Source organism: Patagioenas fasciata, chromosome 15, assembly GCF_037038585.1.
Source record: "Patagioenas fasciata isolate bPatFas1 chromosome 15, bPatFas1.hap1, whole genome shotgun sequence".
In the NCBI taxonomy this organism is placed as follows: domain Eukaryota; kingdom Metazoa; phylum Chordata; class Aves; order Columbiformes; family Columbidae; genus Patagioenas; species Patagioenas fasciata.
In genome coordinates this window covers 2,291,331-2,309,828 of record NC_092534.1, presented here as the reverse complement: position 1 = coordinate 2,309,828, position 18,498 = coordinate 2,291,331, and the positions used below count along the sequence as shown (strand labels likewise).

At 51.2% G+C, this 18,498-nt stretch overlaps 1 protein-coding gene across 2 annotated transcripts in view; it reads right to left on the bottom strand.

Moving 5' to 3' along the window:
- Positions 1–10,843: 10,843 nt before the first annotated feature.
- The window catches only part of SYT17 (synaptotagmin 17), a 57,282-nt gene continuing 49,627 nt past the window's right edge, over positions 10,844–18,498 (bottom strand). For both annotated transcript variants that reach the window (XM_065850650.2, XM_065850651.2), the window contains 4 exons: positions 13,582–13,747; positions 12,995–13,088; positions 12,116–12,248; positions 10,844–11,372 (listed from right to left, as the gene is read on the bottom strand). In XM_065850650.2, the coding sequence (XP_065706722.1) occupies positions 11,293–11,372; positions 12,116–12,248; positions 12,995–13,088; positions 13,582–13,747 (473 nt within the window). In that variant the 3' untranslated portion in view covers positions 10,844–11,292. The remainder of the gene's footprint in view (positions 11,373–12,115; positions 12,249–12,994; positions 13,089–13,581; positions 13,748–18,498) is intronic.

Here is an 18,498-nt window from a genome sequence, read left to right as displayed (position 1 = left end):
GATCAGACCTTGCACAGGATCAGGGCCTGACCTGGCCCCAACCCCACGGCACTGGTCCAGCCGCCACGTTGTCACCCTAAATGGTGACACTGACTATGACATGATCCAAGTTGGAAATGGCCTCATGTCAGTGGTGGGAGCCATGATTCATCCCCTACAGCCTATAGCTCATGCAACATATGGCAATGCTTTTTTAGATATACAGGATGGAGAGAGGGAGAGACAGCATACACCAAACCAGGGAGCACAGCTAGCTGCCTGTCAGGTAACCAAGTCAGCACACGGCTGCAGACCAGCTCTGCACCCCTGTGTGCCTGCAGGAGACATGGGGACCCTGGGAAAGCCACCATGGCTGCTCTCCATCCCACCGCGCTCCATCCCACCGCGCTCCATCCCAGCATCCCATCTTTGATTTTTTCAATGGTGAATCCAAGCCAGAGGATGCTCACATCAAACTGTCTGTAAATTAAAAGAGATCAGTTCTACCTTACAGAAGGAATCTGTGTGGCTCTTCTGCTGAGATGTTGACAGGCAGATTTAGCCCAAACTGCAGACAGATTTTAGTTTCAAACACACAAATATAAGTCTAGAAGCAATTTCACTGTCATTAAAGGTGTTGTTCTGGGTTCATTTCAGCACCCTATTAGTGAGAACCTGGCCCAGGACACAGGCAGGGACAGATGAATTATCAATGTATAATTACACCCACCTTCTCCTCCTCTGTCTTCAAAGCAATTCAAGAACAACCTACCCTTGTTCCACATTTTAGCAGCTTCTTCAGGGGACCACATTTGCAGGACACCTGGATCCAGGTGACCACTGCCAGCACAGCACCCAGGTGAGCTCCAACGCAACATCAACACAAGCCCATCTGTCTGGGCAAATCTCATTTAAATGGAACCGCGCTGAATTTGGGACTAAATCATTTAAAGAAAATCACAAAAAGTATCCAGGAGTACAAACATTCAATAAGTCATCAGTGACGGCTGAAACTTATTTAAACCAGCGGTTGTGGAAGTGGCACTTAATTAGAATTCTTATTGCAGAGTCACACACTGATCGTTCAAAATCGTATTCAAAAAGCAGCCAGAGGAAACCGTACTGATGTCAGGGATTGCGAGGGATGCAGCGGAGATGTGCTGCACCATCTGCATGACGGTAACTCGCAATACAAGAGCCTCCAGCAGCCGCGGCCTCTCCAAGAAGGGGCCGCAGCCTCGTGGCAGCCGCGTCCCCACAGAGCCAGCGGCTCTCGGCCGAAGCAGAGCTGGAGGAACCACCCACCAGAGATCAGCAGACTGATTTCTGATTTACTGGGCCAAGATCCTCAAAGCACATGATGTAAAACCAGCTCTGCCTGGGACTCCAGAAGGCGCTACAGATGCAGATTCCCAGGGTTAGTTGTCCCAGGGCAATTGGTGCTGTGGAGGTTAATTTATTCCTCAGTCTCTTTCCCATCTTTTAATCAAACCTGACATTGGTTTCTGTTTGATGAATCCCAGATTGTCAGGGATGGGAAGGGCCCTGGAAAGCTCATCCAGTGCAATCCCCCCATGGAGCAGGAACACCCAGCTGAGGTTCCACAGGAAGGTGTCCAGGCGGGTTTGAATGTCTGCACAGAAGGAGACTCCACAACCTCCCTGGGCAGCCTGGGCCAGGCTCTGACACCCTCACCTCAGTTTGTACCCATTGCCCCTTGTCCTATCGCTGGTTGTCACTGAGAAGAGCCTGGCTCCATCCTCCTGACACTGCTCCTTTCCATATTGATCCCCATGAATGAGTCCCCCCTCAGTCTCCTCCAGCTTCAGAGCCCCAGCTCCCTCAGTCTTTCCTCACACAGGAGATACCTCACATAAAGCTACATGTGCGATCACCTCTTTGCTTCCCGGGGGGGTGAGCGCAGGACAGACCTTTGCCGTGCTGCAGGAGACACGACAGAGCAGTGACCAACATGAGCTGCCATCCCACAGCTCCCCTCAAGCCCCAAAAGGGGTTGGAGTCCCCAGCAGGCTCAAGCTGTGTGCTGCCATTCAAGGAGCCAGAGCAAGAACCACGGTTAAATTCACTAAATCCATGTTTGTCCACTGAATCAGGGGTCTTTAAGCACTCATTGAGAGCCTCGGGGCAGGCAGGCACACATGTAAAATTGCCATTTAAAATGAAAAACATCTAAAGTGAATGGCTGAGCTACAGGCTAAAGTATCTTAAATTGTGTGGCGCAGGCTCCCATGTACAACCCCATGTGCCTCAAAGCTCTGCACACCCCGATGCTCAGCTGTGGCAAGAGGAGGGCTGAGACTGAGCCGGCTCTGGCCCCCCGCAATCCCAGCTCCAAAATCGGCAAAGATCTGTTATTTCCAGCAGATCCACCATAATAGGCATGGGATTAGAGGACAAAAAAAAAAAAAGCAGAGCTCAGTGTGCAAAACTAATCTAATCAGGGGACGTCTGGGTCTCCCAGCAGAGCCGAGCCGCACAAACAGCCGCTTATCCACAAGGCCGATCCCAGCACCTGGCTGATCCTCAAATCCCCATCAACAGAATTGACCCCAAACCAGAAAATATACTCAGTGCTGCCAAAAACCTTATCGGCTATTCGGCCTTTTTTTCTCTAAGCCGTTCCCAGCAGAGCACAGAGGGCTCATCCTGCTACTCAGCCGGCTAACCAGGCTAATGAGACGATACACACCACAACTTCCTATGGTATATAATCAGCCTGAAATTAGGTTTTAGTGTAAATCTGACAAAATATGCCACTCGAAACTTCAAAGTGTTGTAATTGGACTCTTCTGCAGAAGAAACGTCCATGGGTGAGACCTCAGTGCTGGTTACTCTGCATGGGGTGGGAGAAAGGGAGAGCAAGGTGTGGGACATGCAGAAGATGTGTACATACAGTGTGATATAATAGCAGTGTCATAGGCAAATATCTGTGTGTATTTAAATACGGTTAAACACGTACATATAGTGAATCTATATGCGTGTACATGTATGTATGGTTAGATGTTTTCACTAGGCTTACTGGAGACAGAGCATGTGCAGGATGCTCCAGAGAAGTCAAGTTTTGAAAACGCAGCTCTGGGGAAACCAACAAGTGGACAACAGGAGGAACATAATCCTCCTTCAACTTCAGCACCCTTGAAAAACATCTGCTAAACTAGGAAGATGTTTAAAGTCACACTTCAGGTGGTGGTTTGGAGGCAAGAAGTCCACAAATGTAAGGGAGGATGTATTTTCAACTGTTAAATAAAGTACCATTATAAAACGAGCACATTGCCTCCATCCGAGGTGGGGTTCAGACAGCCCAGATGGTGCATTTGACCTCTTCCAAAAATAAACTGGACTCTGTTCTCCTCCCTCAGGACTCTGCATTTGCCCTTGTAGGGGGCATCTGTCACAAGGGTTCGTTTTCTCCAACATCTTAATGAGGACCGTGCTTATTAGAAGAATTTCAACAAATTTCTAATAAGGAAAAAGTGTTAAGTGTGTTGTATCTAAAAATGCCCACAAGAAAAGCAATGTATCCTTTAAAAATACATAGATACTAAATCCACCGCATTAGGGTGCAGCCATTTGGTATATGCTATTAATGGTGTAGGTTCCCTTAGCGAACACAGCCACAGCTGGAAAATTCAGACCTATCCCCCAAATGGCATATTAATAATGAGATCTTTCAGAGGACGATACATGACTCATCTGAGAAGAAAAATGGGTCATTCACTGCGCTGAGCTGTCAGAACAAAACAGCAGCTTTTTTGGGGTTTGCTCAGTTTAAACCAGAAAAATGAATGTGAGAGAGGATGTGGTGGATGTAGCTGCCAGATAAGGGGAGCAGTGAGAGCTGGCACTGGCATTTCAAAGTTAAAAACTCCACTCTGACAGGCATTCTGTGCCTCGTATGGTTTTACACTCAAACCAGGGGTGGAAGAAACCACAAGGATCCTCCGCCACTGCCTCAGTGCGCTCCAGCCAAAGCCACCGTCCTCCCGTCCTTCCCAAAAGCCACATCCTGGGGACATCCAGCACTGGGATGCTCAGGGAGCCCAGTGGCTGTGGCCCTGGCAGTTGTCCCTATGAGGGACACCCCTGCAGCAGGGAGCAGCCCAAGGGCCAGGATAACACGCCATGAGGGTTTACTGTATGGGCAGAATATACCCCAAAACGTAAAATCAGAGGATGGCTTTGCAGTGCCCTGCCTGTGTTGCTGCCACAGCAGGAGCTGCTCCGTGCAACCCGTATGGTTATGGGGCACGGGGTAATTAATAATGCTGAAATCCTAATCAGGCCAGGCATGCATGGCGGAGTAGAGGGATCACGTGCAAATCGACACGCAGCCCCCAGACAGTTACAGCAGGTCGCTCAGTAGAGTCAATGAAGACAAAAGGGCAGGTTACAAATCTGACATTCAAGATTTCATTAGAGCTGTTAATCTTACTGCTTTTACCAAATTATAATCGCTTTCACAACCCAACTAAATCCAGAGTAACTATTCATACTAGATGAAAACATTTGTCACTGACATTCAACTTTTACTTGGGATCATGACTTCGTGTGATGCTTTGGAGATTAATAAAAGCCACAGCCCTTTCCTGCAAGCCCCTGCCCTTCACACGGATGAAAGACCACATTTAACTGCTTTAACCCTCACCTCTGCTGTTTCCTTCTCTTCCCGCTGCCTGGGACCTTCACGCCGGGTGTCCGCTGGGTACAACCCACGGCTGGTGGTGAGAGGATGGAAGAGGTTGGCCGTGATGGAGGAGAGGAGGTCTAACGGGCCCTGTGCTCCACGTGGGCACCAGTGCCAGCACCGATGAGCAGAGCAGGAGTCCACGAGGGTGCACAAAACAGCTTCTGTCTGCAGACCCGTCACAATGTCCTGCTCTTAATTTAATTATCTCAACAAGCCAAAGAAGAATTAGTGGTAAATGGATTTTCACTGTTAAACAAATACTTGACAATGAACACCGAGCTCTTAAACTGCTGCTGGACTGTGGGACAACTGGCTTTCAAGAACCCATGGTCGTTCAGTCTAAACAGCATCCAAATCAAATCAATTTTATCTTCAGAACAACAACTAATAATAAATAAGCCTTCCCCATCCTTCTCTACAGCCACCTCTAAAAATCCAAGCCAGCCCTGCAGCACTGTCCTTTCCCAATGCTCCTCAGCAAGTGCCGGCTTTGCAATACCAAAACCTGGTAAGCGTTTCGTCTAAGCTGGTTTTCCCAAACCTCAGAGTCTCCATGCACTCTTTTTTATTCTAGTCCTCTGCACATTACAGAGGCTCAGAAAGCAAGTTTCTGCTGTCCTGGCCTTGACAAGATCTCCACAGCGGGTCACCTGGATTTTGTGTTGTCCCAAGCAACCGCATGAGTACAAATGGATGTCGGAGGGATGAGCAGAGCAAGGACACGCTTCCTAGGCCAGGGGTTGTGTTACTGAGCTTCTGCAGGAGGGATGCAGTTATAACACACACCACGCTCCAGCAAAGTTCCCATTTAGAAATCTGCTTAATACCAGCACCAGCCACTCAATACAGCCCTGACAACCAACCATCTACCGGTGCCCTGACAAAGAGCTTCACAAACGATGCAATCAGCAGCCCAGCGTAATTTTCAAGAAATACAAACGAGCAAATACCTAGTTGCCATGGTAACCCCAAGAGCCGGACTAGACTTTTTTTGCAGATTACCAAATGCAGCTACATTTTCCAACGCAGCAGGAGCATGGTGCTCGGGACAGCAAGCAGGTATTGCTGAGAAGTATCAGCTCTTGCGGCAATCTGCCCAAAAAACCCTCCGCTCTCACTAACTGGCTCCAGGTGATTCACGTTGACGGTGCCGGTTGCGATTCATTTCTCTCTCCCTTCACCTGCACTTTGGCTCCGTGCCCTTCAAGGCTGACCGGTTGTACCAGCAGAAACCACAGCAGGAGTTGTTCTCTTGTTAGATCTGTGCTTTACATCTGATCAGCAGTGTCTCTGACAATTTGCACCCAGGAACGAAAGTTTCTGGCCCAGTTACCAAGCCCCTACAGAACTAAAGCAGTTAATAACAAAATCTTTGCCACTGTTTTCAGGCAGCTGTGCCGCAGAACCCTGTGCAAAAAGCGGGTCAGGGCTGCTGACCCACAGGCTACCGCTGCCCATCGAGGCAGTTTTCACAGGAAACCTGGAAATCCTCGGCCACAAAAGATGGGGAGACTTTTGGGGTACCTGTGCTGGTTTGGCTGAAAATGGTTTCATTTTCTTCATGCAGTTGGAAACCTTTCTTTTCCATAGCTAGCACGCTCATTATTGGGACTTAGTTTGAGAACAAGAGATAACAGCCCAGCACAGAGTTAATGTAACTGTAATTTGTAATTGCTCTGGTCTGAGAGCCGAGGATGCTCTGAGCTCTGCCCACAGGTGTGAGGCAGTGAGGAAGGGGATGGATGGACAGAGCTGGATGGACACCAGACTGAGCAATGAGAGCGTTCCAGCCCATTGGCGTGAGGCTTCGTTGGGATGGCTCCTCCGTTCTCTCTCTCGGGTGCTTTCTCTTGTGTGCGTTGTTTTGTTTTCTTCGCTCTTTTTTTGTCAGAGCCGGTGGAGTTTTGGTCCGGACGTTTCATTCGGCCTTTTGCCGTTTTGCAGAGGCCTCTGAGCCTTTCTGCTCTTTTTCCTCTCTTTTCTCTTGCTGGGATCGGCTGTGGGACCAGGTGCTGTTTTCCTGGCTGCTCAGTGGGTTCATGAGGAATTGCCTTGAGTACCTTTTATTTCTACTTTATATATGTATTTACTAGTAGTGTATTAGTATTTTATTATTTCGTTAAACTGTGTTTGTCTTAATCCAAGTTGGTCCCTTCCCTTTTGATTCTCTCCCCTATTGGCTGGATGGGAAGGGGTGAGTGAGCAGCTGTGTGGTTGTATTGCCAGCTCAGGTTAAACCACGACAATAACAATCTGGAGCAACCAACAGCAAGACGGGCCCTGGTGCTGATGTGAGGCACCTCTGAGCTGAGCCTGCTTGAAGCTTCACTCAGCTTTTGTAATTAAGGTGCCATCACACAATCTGCCTTCAATCACATCTCTGGCCCTTTTCTCTATGGCCGGCTCAGGCCAGTCCCTGCCCACCCAGAGGCAGCTGCATTTCCCAGCAGGTTTGTCCCCACCAGCTCTCGCCACCCTGCTCTTCCCTGGCAGCACTGGGAGCAGCTGGTGCGAGCTGGGACAGGAACCCCCGCAGAACGGGAGGAACACGGTGGTCAAGCTGCTGTCTGCTGGGACCCGCACAGCACGAGGCCAAATCCTGCTCGCTTTCCTGGTGCCCCGCTGCTCCAGCCCTCCCTGCGGCACATCGGGATGCACCACCGCATGGAGAGGGAACAGCATTTATCATAAGTTTTTCTGGTCCGGAGGGATTTTTTGGCGAGGACCTCACTGCTACAGCCAGTAAATATCTATAATTCACTCACTGAGCTGCTGGAAGCCTTTTTTTTTTTGTCCCCGACATATTTTTGTTCGCTGTCAAAAGGAATCGCACTGCAGCATCCTCGCCCCAGGGCAGGAGCTGCTCGGCTGGGCAGGCAATTAAACCCAGGGAAACTGGGGAAAGGAGATGCACAAGGAAAAGCTCCTGATTCAGCTGTGCAGGCCTTATCCTCCCAGTAATTTTCGGGGGAAAAAAAATCTTACTGAATGAACAGAGGAAAGGAAAGCTCAGCCCAGCCAAGCCAGCCGTCTGAGCAACCCAGATTAGAAACCGGGGAGGAAAACCACAGCCAGGCTGCTGCCAGCTGGCAGTGCCAGCGCAGCCCCGCGAGCTGCTGACGCTCACTCACACACAGCACTTGTCTCCACGGCGCCCTGCCCTGCACACCAGCAGCGTATTTCAGCAAATACAGAGAAATAATAAGAGGAAAAAAAGAATCAAAAGGCAAATGGTCCATGCAGGCTCATCTCTCCACCCAGGGCTTACTCCAACTTTAACACGTTACAAAGGAAGATGTTCAGCTCCTAAAAACCCAGAGACACAAACGGGCCCTCTGGCATCAGTCCCTTGCAAGGGACATGCAAGAGAGGTGTGGGAGAGTCCCGCCACCGCCAGGCTTCCCACTGCCTGTGTGGCAAGGCAGGACAGAGAAATTCAAGATAACAGGGGAAATGGGGGTTATGGGACAAGGAAACAGAAAAATAAGCAAAAGAAGTACAGCCTGAAGAGCTGTAGCTCTTCTCGGCCACCCAGGACTGTCCATGCCACGGGAAAGGGCTTGTCCAGTCTTCCACCGAGAACTGACCTCACCAGATCCACTAGAAGTTCATTAGGGAGGTGAAAACTCCTGTTATCTTCTGAATTTCATTTAATTACTATGAAACAGAAGACACTAGCAAGGAGAGAGGGTTGCTTTGTAAATAACACCCTTGGAGTCTATGGAGAAAGTGGAGGGGGTTGCAAAACAATGCCCTTATTAACTTTGCTCCTGACTTTCGGGTCATGCATTTTCAGTTCTTTTTACCTGGAAATGAAGATGTTAATTGGAGCTGACAGCTTTCATAGGTTTCCCCATTAGCAATATTTTTAGCCACAGTGGGGCCCAAGTCTTCAAACGCTTTCCCAAGGGAAGGTTTTAACCTTTCTTTTGAAACATCTCATGCTACTTGCAGGGAAAAAAGAGACTTTTCTGGCTTGAGGCGTGCTGAGCCCCAGCTGTGATGAACTCCTGGCCCCTCTGAACGGGGACATGGGAGGAAGAGGGAAAAGAGCTCGGCACTGCGCGGCAGCATCGCCCGGCGGGGCAGCCCCCGCCAGCCCCCAACATCATAGAATCAGAGAGTTGTTTTGGTTGGAAAAGCCCCTCAAGACCATCAAGTCCAACCACAACCCACCCCTGGCACTGCCCCATGTCCTGAGAACCTCATGTCCGTCTGTCCAACCCTCCAGGGATGGTGACTCCAGCACTGCCCTGGGCAGCCTGTTCCAATGCCCCACAGCCCCTTGGGGAAGAAATTGTTCCCCACATCCAACCTCAACCTCCCCTGGCGCAACCTGAGGCCGTTCCCTCTTCTCCTGTCACTTGTATCACATCACTCAGTCTCCTCCTGAACTGCATGGGCAGCACGGTCCAGAGACCTGGTCTGAGCTTTGCTGCCAGCCCCTGAGCGAGGGATGTCCTGCCTGAAAGTGCCCCAAATTCTCCTGCAACCACCCTGATTCGCAGTTTCCTCATGAAGCAACATGAGGAACAAGAGGAAAAACAAACTATCATGATAACGCCGCTCCAGCAATAAGAAAGAAGCAGCATTTGCCAAGGTTAAATCCCTCTTTCTGAGAAGCTGGTGCTTGGCTGCCCAACCCTGTGCTCCTCACAGGCCCCGTCCATGGGTGACATCTGAAAAAGCCATCAAAACGGTGCCTCAAACCCTTTTTCTGCCCCAGATCAGACCCTACACATCAACTTGCATTAGCCTGTTGGATCTAATAACATTTTTATTTTTTTGCAGCTGGTTTCTTCACATACTGTTCTTAGCTGTATATAATTCATTGTTTTCAGATGAAGCAAAAGCCTCAAGAAACCACATTCAACGCTGTCTCCTGCCCAGGACTGAAAACTATGCAACATGCTTACTTTCCACCTAAGTATATGGATAGTGTATATATAAAAAATAATGAATTAAAAATAATATATTTTTATTTATATGTATGATTCCTTTATACCTATTAAAATACATAATCAGGAATGACAATATTTCCTCATTTTAGAAACCTGCTCCAACACACATGTTCCACTTACAACATCACCGTTACCCCCAAGTTTTGCTGTTTCTCTCCAAGTGGAAATGTATTTCAGCTGAAAGCTGTGCTGACAGCCGAGGAAGCAGCGAGACAGTCCCAGCAGAGCCCCAGTTGCTGACCTCACTGTATCCCATGCAATCGCTCTGGAAAGTCTTGGTTTGGAAATTTTGTATCTCTAAGATGGTGACATCAAGGGACACCAGATGATTTTATGAAGATGCTTTTACTCATCTTCGCAGGCGGAGGCTGAGATGGGACAGCCCAGGGTTGTCTCGGCCACTCCAGTGCCCTAAGACCACAGGGCTCTGCTGAACAGGGACAAAAGGGACACACGGCTCACAAGAGGGGTGCGGGGATCACCCTGCGGTGACCATGGGATTTACTGTGTTTCACTGGGTCCAGCAGTGCAGCTGTGTCCCCTGAGGAGAAGTGTGGGTTTGCCTGACAGCTCTGCCCTTCCCCTGGGTGCCAGTACCACCACAGACCCCATCGGCACCACCACAGCCTCCCAGCGCCACCGCAGCCCCCACTGGCATCACCACAGCCCCCATCGGCACCACCACAGCCCCCCAGCACCACCACAATCCCCACTGACACCACCACAGACCCCATCGGCACTACCGTAGCTCCCTGGAACCATCACAGCTCTCTGGAACCACCACAGCCCCCACTGGCACCACCACAGCTCCCTGGCATCATCACAACCCCCATCACACCACCACAGTCCCCCAGCACCACCACAGTCCCCATTGACACCACCACAGCTCCCTGGCACCACCACAGACCCCATCAGCATCACCACAGACCCACTGGCACTCAGGTCCCAAAAACTCACCCCGGTGTGAGGAGGAGGGTCCCATCCCCCAGTGAGCAGCCCAGGGCAGCCGGGGCTGCCGCAGCAGCACACACGTGATTTACCTGGCCGACACCAGCAGCTCACCGGTGCCAGCGCAGAAGCGGCCGCCAGCAAGGGCAGAGCGGGTCAGGGTGAACCCAGCTCCTTTGACATGAGACCCCATGTCCCTGGGGAACTGCTGCTACTCGAGCGTCAGAAAGACGTGGGAGCCTCCGCCTGCTGTTCGCTGTTTATTTTAGCAGAGAGAAAAAATACCATGAACAAGAGGCATTTTGCATAACTTAACAGAAAATAACACTTTTCCTCCACTCTTCACAGATCAATGGCCAAAATCATTTCCTACACACTGTTTGTTTTTTTGCACTTACAGTTTGTTGTATTGATAAAATCATGGGTTTCCTCTAATACTCTGTGGTATCTGGTCTGAAACCCAAAGCTCAGGCTTGGGGGGCTTCTTCACTGTTTAACGCAGCCCCCATCACCATTTGCCTGGGGGGGTGAGCGCTGGGATCATCCCTGCAGTGCTCCTGGAGGAATTTTCACAGCCGGGGTCTGGCTGGGGATGCTGAGCAGCTCAGCAGCTCCTGCCGCCCGTGCCATGTCCTGGTCACTCGGCACAGTTGGAGAGGTGACCCAAAATGAGGGGTGCAGGCAGCACCGGAGGCCTCAGTCCAGGGCCAGCGAGGGGATCTTGCAGACGAAGGGGAAGGCTCTGTCACAGGTGTTGTCATTCCAGGAGCGCAGTGCTACCCTCCAAAAAAACAAAGCATTAGCCAAAAAAATGGTGCAAGGAGGTCACCATGCACTGCCCTTTGGACCGGGACCTCCTGCTGTTGCCAGAGGTTTTCCCTGGATGTCCTCCCATCTGGGCTTCTCTGAGCAACCCCATCCTTCCTTCGGAGATGCTGGTGGGGACGCTTGGCCCCAGCTTCAACACTGGAGGCAGCTGCAACCTCCCCCTGTACCCCACAAAACATCAGCAGGTTGCACATGGATGGGGAGTTCAGGTGTGCCACCGGGGTCTGGATACGCCTGACTGGTCCTACTGGCAATGGGGGTGTGAGGAGGGGTTTTGCACAAGCAGGATCATGTCCTGCTTCAGCAAGGTGCCCCAGCCCGAGTGAGGGAGGGAAGTGCTGGCGAACTGAGGGGTGTTTCCACCGGCCGCATGTGGGAGGGGAAACTGGAAAAATTGACCTTTGGCTAAATTCAGTAACTCTTCAAAGTGGGTGTTGCTTCCCTCCCGCTGCTGTGGGAGAGGAAGATGAGCTGTGAGCGGAGGGAAAGTGTGTGCATGTGTGTACACATCCCTTCTCCGAAAAAAACCCCAAACAACAACAACAAAACACAAACAAACACAAAACCCCTACAAAATCAAAATGCAAATCTTTAACCTGCCCGCAAACTCCCCAGAAAAGCAGGAGCTGCAGCGGATTGAATTTATCGACGTGCAAGTAAGACGTACGGTGCGCTCAGCCCCGCCACTCACCGCTGCTGTGCCTGTACCAGATCTGCACGCAGTCCTCCTCCTCGGGGATGGCGTGGATGCCGTCGTCGGGCTGGCTGCCGTCCCAGTAGTGGTAGTCGAAGGAGGAGCCGTCCGTCCACTCGAAGTGACCCTCCTGGCGCGGGGACAGGCCACGGTCACCCAGCAGCGTTGGCAGAGGGGGTCCCGCTCCCGTCCCGCCCCCGTCCCCATCCCACAGCCCAGGGACATGGGGAGGGGGTGTTGCCACCCAGCAAAGGCCAAACAGAACATTTGGGTTTTACAGCTGAAAATTTGCCCTAGAAAGCCCCAGCATTCTCACCAAGTCAAGCTCAGAAATTAAATCAATATGCTTTTTAACATACGCACTCAATAATGTGTTCATTTTCCTTTTTCTTTTCTATTCCTTTCCCAATATCTACAAAAATACTTGCTGGCAAGGGATTGTTCTCCTGATGGTCTCAACTTTTCTTTGTTACATATTAGACTATATATTTCCAACATGTCAGCTTTGGAAAGCTGCAGAGTATCACAAGAAAGCAATAAAACTTGGTGATATATGACATTGGAGATACTTTCAGATAACTTGCTGTTCTTGGACCAGCAGTACATCACTCTTGCTATTAATCCATTAATAAAATATGACGTGAAAAATTAGTAATTAGTAATCTATTAATTCTAGTAACACTTTTCTTTTGAAAGCAGACTGGAGGTGATGGAACGAGAACTTTCTCTCATGCGCTGCACAACAGGCCCTACGTCACCTCGCGATTAATGGGGCTATAAGGAGCAAAGAAGGAAACCAAGTGGCTTTCCAGGAGGAAAACACAGGGAAGCAAATTTTTCAGAGCCATTTCCCACATGATTACAGGGATCTCTCACCTGCCGCAGGTCGTTGAGCCCCATCCAGATGTCGGTGGGGATGCCCGGCACACGGCTGTTCACCAGGTCGTACACAAAGACGTTTTCTTCCCAGCTGGCAAAACAGAGCAACACGGAGCCGCTGAGGGGTATGTCGGGCAAATGGTCAGGCATGGCCCTGAGCATCGCCCTGCGGCATGGCCACATGGCTCCCCAGCCTCTGACTGCTGTGGTTACTGTCCTGGCTCTGTGCAAGAGGTGTGTAGTGTGGCTGAGAGCTGGGGGAGAAGCCCATGTAATCATCTTGCATTCCCACCCCTTTCTCAAGAGTAAAAAATACAGTTTTGGGGAATTTAGGGAATATTATATCAGTTTTCCTGCCAGCCCAGTAAAGGCATTGTTTTACATGGCCTTTGTGAGCCCAGCACATCAGAGCTGACCCGGTTGCTGCTGCAGAGGATGCTGAGGCTGGCGCAGAGGGGTGCTGAGGCTGCAACACGAGCCCGTGGCTGGCACAGAGGTTGTGCTGCGGGAATGGGGCTGTGTCTCCATCCCCCTTCTTCCCCGGGCTGTGCGAGGGTGGGATGACAAGTCTCCGTGCCCCTCACCTGTGGATGGAGGCCAGCTTGGCTGATCTGATGCCAATGGAGAACTCGGCGCAATAGAGGTCAGCTTCAGCCCAGGTTTTGTTGATGGGGAAGTACCGGTAGCAATGGCCTTCGTACTCGGTCCAGAAGAGCGGGCAGGAGTAGGCGTGGACGGGCTCCGGCATGGCTGGGCAGAGCAGAGGACACCAGCAGCTGGGGGGGCAGCACGGCGCTGCTCCCCACCTCACCGGGCACATAAACACCACACACACATGGAAAAAAACATTGGTTGCAGAAGCCATGCAAAAGTTTCCGAAAGCCAAACCACATTTTGCAAAAGCCATGGGTTTCTCATTTTAAGCATCTGCCTAAGTTAGGAGGGACATCTCACAGAAACATAGAATCGTTTTGATTGGAAGAGACCCCTAAAATCATTGAGCCCAACCATAACCTAACTCCAGTACTACCTCATGTCCTGAGAACCTCATGTCCGTCTGTCCAACCCTCCAGGGATGGTGACTCCAGCACTGCCCTGGGCAGCCTGTTCAATGCCCCACAGCCCCTTGGGGAAGAAATTGTTCCCCACATCCAACTTCAACCTCTCCTGGCACAACTTGAGGCCATTTCCTCTTGTCCTGATGCTAGTTCCCTGGGAGAAGATACCAACCGCCTCCATGTTACAGTCTCCTTTTAACATCATTTTAGGCAGAGGGTGCTTAAGATAAAGGCACTGACACTTGCTACCGGGGAAGCTGAGATAAGGGCTCCCCTGGCCTCTGCCGGAGCTGTGTGCTGGGTGGGAGCTGGCAGCAGGGCACTCTCTGCCCTCCTGCTCTCACATCCTGCAGGCCATCCTCCACCTTCTCTCTCTGACCAAATCCCCCACCCTCTCCTGTGTCCCAGGGTCTGGACGCAGCCGTGCACGTCCGCACGTGTTGGATTCTGGCCCCATAAATAGCCAGGCGAGGCGCGCGTGCTGCCGGGAGCGGTGCCGGCCTATCTGCCTCCCGCCGCCAGATAAGAGCCAGGGTCCACGGGGCTGCTCCTCCTCCCTCACCGCTTTTCAGCACAGCGGGGAACGTACCCCCAAAGAGGCCATTCTGGGGGCAGGACACATTTCTGGAGTCTTTGTGGCTGAGGCTGTGAAGCTCTCCAGCCCGCTGCCTCGGTGCGTGCGGGGAGGGTGCAGCCCACACCTCACAGCACCCAACACTAACACGCATGTAACCCCCAAATCTTGTGGCACGGAGGCTTAACTCTCCTAGCTGCTGGGTTTTGAGCCTTGGGGAATTGCCAGCTCCCCCACAGCTCGTTCCCGCATCCCCACAGGGCTGTGATCTGGGGTCAGCACTGCCGTCACAGCGAGCAGGGGCTATGACAGACATCAGATGCCATGAAATTATCCAAGCAGGGAACGGGTTCCAGCCCAGGGGGCTCAGGGTGCTGCCACGGGGCCTCTGGTACCACGGGACCGTGGGGAACGGAGCAAAATCCTGCAAGCGGCAGCGTGGGCTGTGTGAGCAGCAAGGGCAGCATCAGCGTGGGGAAAAGGAGCGGCCAGGGGAATTCAAAGCAGGAGCACTCGTGGAGCGTCCCTGCATCAGTGCTGGCAGCTCCAGGTGGTAATTTCATATCATAGGGTCCCAGCCTGGCTGGGTTGCAGGGTCCTCTGCAGATCCCCAGCCCAACCCCTGCTCATGCAGGGTCACAGAGCAGATCACACAGGTGGGTCCAGGTGGGTTTGAATGGCTCAGAGAAGGAGACTCCACACCTGCTCTGGGCAGCCTGGGCCAGGCTCTGGCACCTCCCAGCAAAGAAGTTTCTGCTCATGTTCAGATGGAGCCTCCTGTGCTTCAGTCTGTGCCCGTTGCCCCTCACCCTGGCATTGGGCACCACTGAACAGAGTCTGGTCCGTCCTCTGACACCCACCCTGAGATATCGATCCCATTGATCAGATCCCTCTCAGCTTCTCTTCTCCAGCTCAACAGCCCCAGCTCTCTCAGCCTTTCCTCATGGAAATGCATGGGAAGCTCATTTTATCCCCACATGGGGATCTCTGAGCATTTTACAAACAGCTGCCAGCCAGCCCCCGGGTCCCTCCTGTCACACCCCCTGCCAGGTGACAAACCACAAACACAAAGAGCCTTTTTTCCACCTCACAGCCTCGGGACCCCCAACCGCTCCCTCCAGAGCCGGGAGCAGCTCTGCACACACAGCAACAACCCTGCGAGAGCAGCGAGGGGCTCTCCCGTCCTCACCGGCACTAGTTATGGGCTGCAGGGGAAAAAGAGAAGGCAGGCTGGGCTGGAAACGGGCAGAACAGCTTTAGGGGAGGGTGGCCATGCTGCGGCCAGCTCACTGGCAATGCAGGGTTCAGCTCTCTGGTTCACACCCAGACATCCTTGTGTTTGGAAAAGCCTTAGGACAGCTCTAGGAAATGCAAATTGTTCTGCTGTAGCCATAGAGCAGAAATACCAGGAACGTTGAGAGCTGATGGGATTTCTTGGGAGGCCCATAATGCTGGCCAGGGGTCCCCACCAAAACCGAAGCAGAGCAAGAGCAGAGGGTCAAATCCATGGGATGAGGCTTCAGCTTCGCCTCCAGGTCACGGATGAGGCACGTCCCCCGCCTTGAGGACAGGGCTGGGATCTGGTCGCAGCTCACGGTGACTCCAGGTTGCTGCACCCCAGGGGTCTGCAGCAGACGGGCACCGCCAGCTCCCCCACCAACTGGGATTTTATTATAGGGGCTGTGAAGCACCTCAGCGAACTCTTCACCTCTAACAGAATGGTGACAAAATTCACAGGGCTCAATCCAGCAGAATCCCTGGCAAACGGGGCCCTTTGCTCCCGAGTGCTAATTGCAGTGAGTGTCTTGGAGCCCTGGCTCCGAGCTGTGTCCATTGGCACCCGGACTGCCCAGGAAAATCACCCTTGTTTTGTTCAGAGCAGCCAAAACCGAGTCAGAGACAGAGACAGTCTGTCTTTGTTATTTCATACTGCTTCCCATTAGGTAGCATTAATTTGACGAGCTCCAGTGAGCCAGAGGTGCCTGAAGGAATTTAAGGTTAAATATACCAAAAAGGAAAATATGGGAGGTCAGCGTTTAATTAGCATCTCTTCTGTTAGGTCAGGATCAGAGGCTTTGGCTGTCTCTTTGGAGGAGAACTATTGCTCCCCCTTTTACAGGCAGGAACAATTGGGGTGCTGCTTTAAGTGGGGTCTTCAGGGGCTACTTTTAGCAGAAAGGCCATAAGAAATCAGATGTATGGTTGTGAGTGTAGGAGCCCATTCATGGCTCCATAGGAAAACCTCACAACCCGAGCCAGCAGCTGCTGGCAGTATTTTGATCTCAAAGGGGACAGGGGAAGCAGTTTGGGGCTATTTAGACCAGATCCTCACTTTTAAGCGCTCCAGTGAACAACCCCCAGCAGCGCGGGTGCTCCTGCAGACCCCAGATCACTTCATCCATTTGTCCCCAAACTCCTGATGACAAATGATGGCAAGAATCCTTCCTCCCTTTGCTTATTTACAGTGCAGCAGTCAGGGCTATGTTTTAATGCAGCACCAGCAAAATAGAGGTTGAGGACAAGATTCACATCAGGCAGCTGTTACTAACTCAGAAAAGCTGGAAAACAATAATTTTAGGTCAGAAAAGGAGTTTTGTGCTCTCTGGATTTGTGTTAGTGCCAACAAAACTGGGCCCTTTTCATTGATTTACTAGCTGGGAAAATCACTTGTCAAAATCTTGAAGAAGATGGAACTGCTCTATCAGAAAGCTTCATTTCCCCAAATGACCACTTTCCAATTAGAAATAATTAACTGAGAAAATCCCAGCCAGCTTCTGGAGGTTTTTTTAATTCCAGGATGCTACTGAAAAGGACAAAATACCAACTGCGCGACTCCCACTGACTCAGCTGGTGCAGAGCAGGTGTTTTCCTGACCAGCTTCATCCCGAGGTGCAACGCTGCCTCATCTCCAGCGATCTGCAGACTTGAGAGACGAAGTTTGGGGTAAGGAAGGCTCCTGGGGGGCTGCGGCTCCAGCAAAGGGGTTTGGCCAGCAGATCAGATCAGGTCAGTGCCGTTCTTCTGCCTGCAGAGCACTGAAGAGCTCCGTTTCACCAACAGCTGATAACCTATCGAAAAGCTCAGCGACGTTAGGAGACACCTCGCTGAAATGCATGGCTGTTGTGTGATGCCTCCGGAAGCTTTAAGAGCACATCCTTAAGCCTTGACGCTGTAGACATTACAAATAATCCCACCTTCATGTTATTTGCAATGTTTGTCTTTCATTAACAGATGAAAAAGATTCCTGCTTAGCATCCACCTCAAAACAAGCGGATCAGGAGAGTTTTCAGTCTCCGTGTGTCTGGGGGACGTATGGGGCTGCAGCGAACGGTATCTACTGATGGACGTGGAGCTCATTTAATAACTGAGCAATATTTTACATACTCTGAAGTGGTTTTTTAAGGTGCATATTATAAATTTCCTAATAAAATACTACACACCAGCTGAAGCACATTGGAAGTGACATCCTTTCCCACAGAGGGCTGTGCTTTTTAAGATCCTGTAATGAAGCCACGCTGGTTTTACAGCTTCAAATCAGCTGCCAGGTATGTTTGGAGTTGTGAGGCTACGGCAGCCGCAGCGGCCGCCCTCCTGCAGCCAGCACTAACAGACACAAGTTACCTTGCAGAGTTTTCTTCCTCCTTAATTAGTTTTGGTGAAGCTCCCACAGATTAGGTGTCTGGCAGGAAAGCCGGGCTCATATTGATGTTTTTTCTCACTGAAAAACACTCAAGGAGCCATATTCCTCTCACATTCCCATATAGATCTAACAGAGTGCGAAGAAACTTGGAGCAGCAACTCTTGCATTGGCCCCATGAAAAAGTTTGCAAGAAACTCAAGTGACATAGAGCACCAAACACCACCAAAAG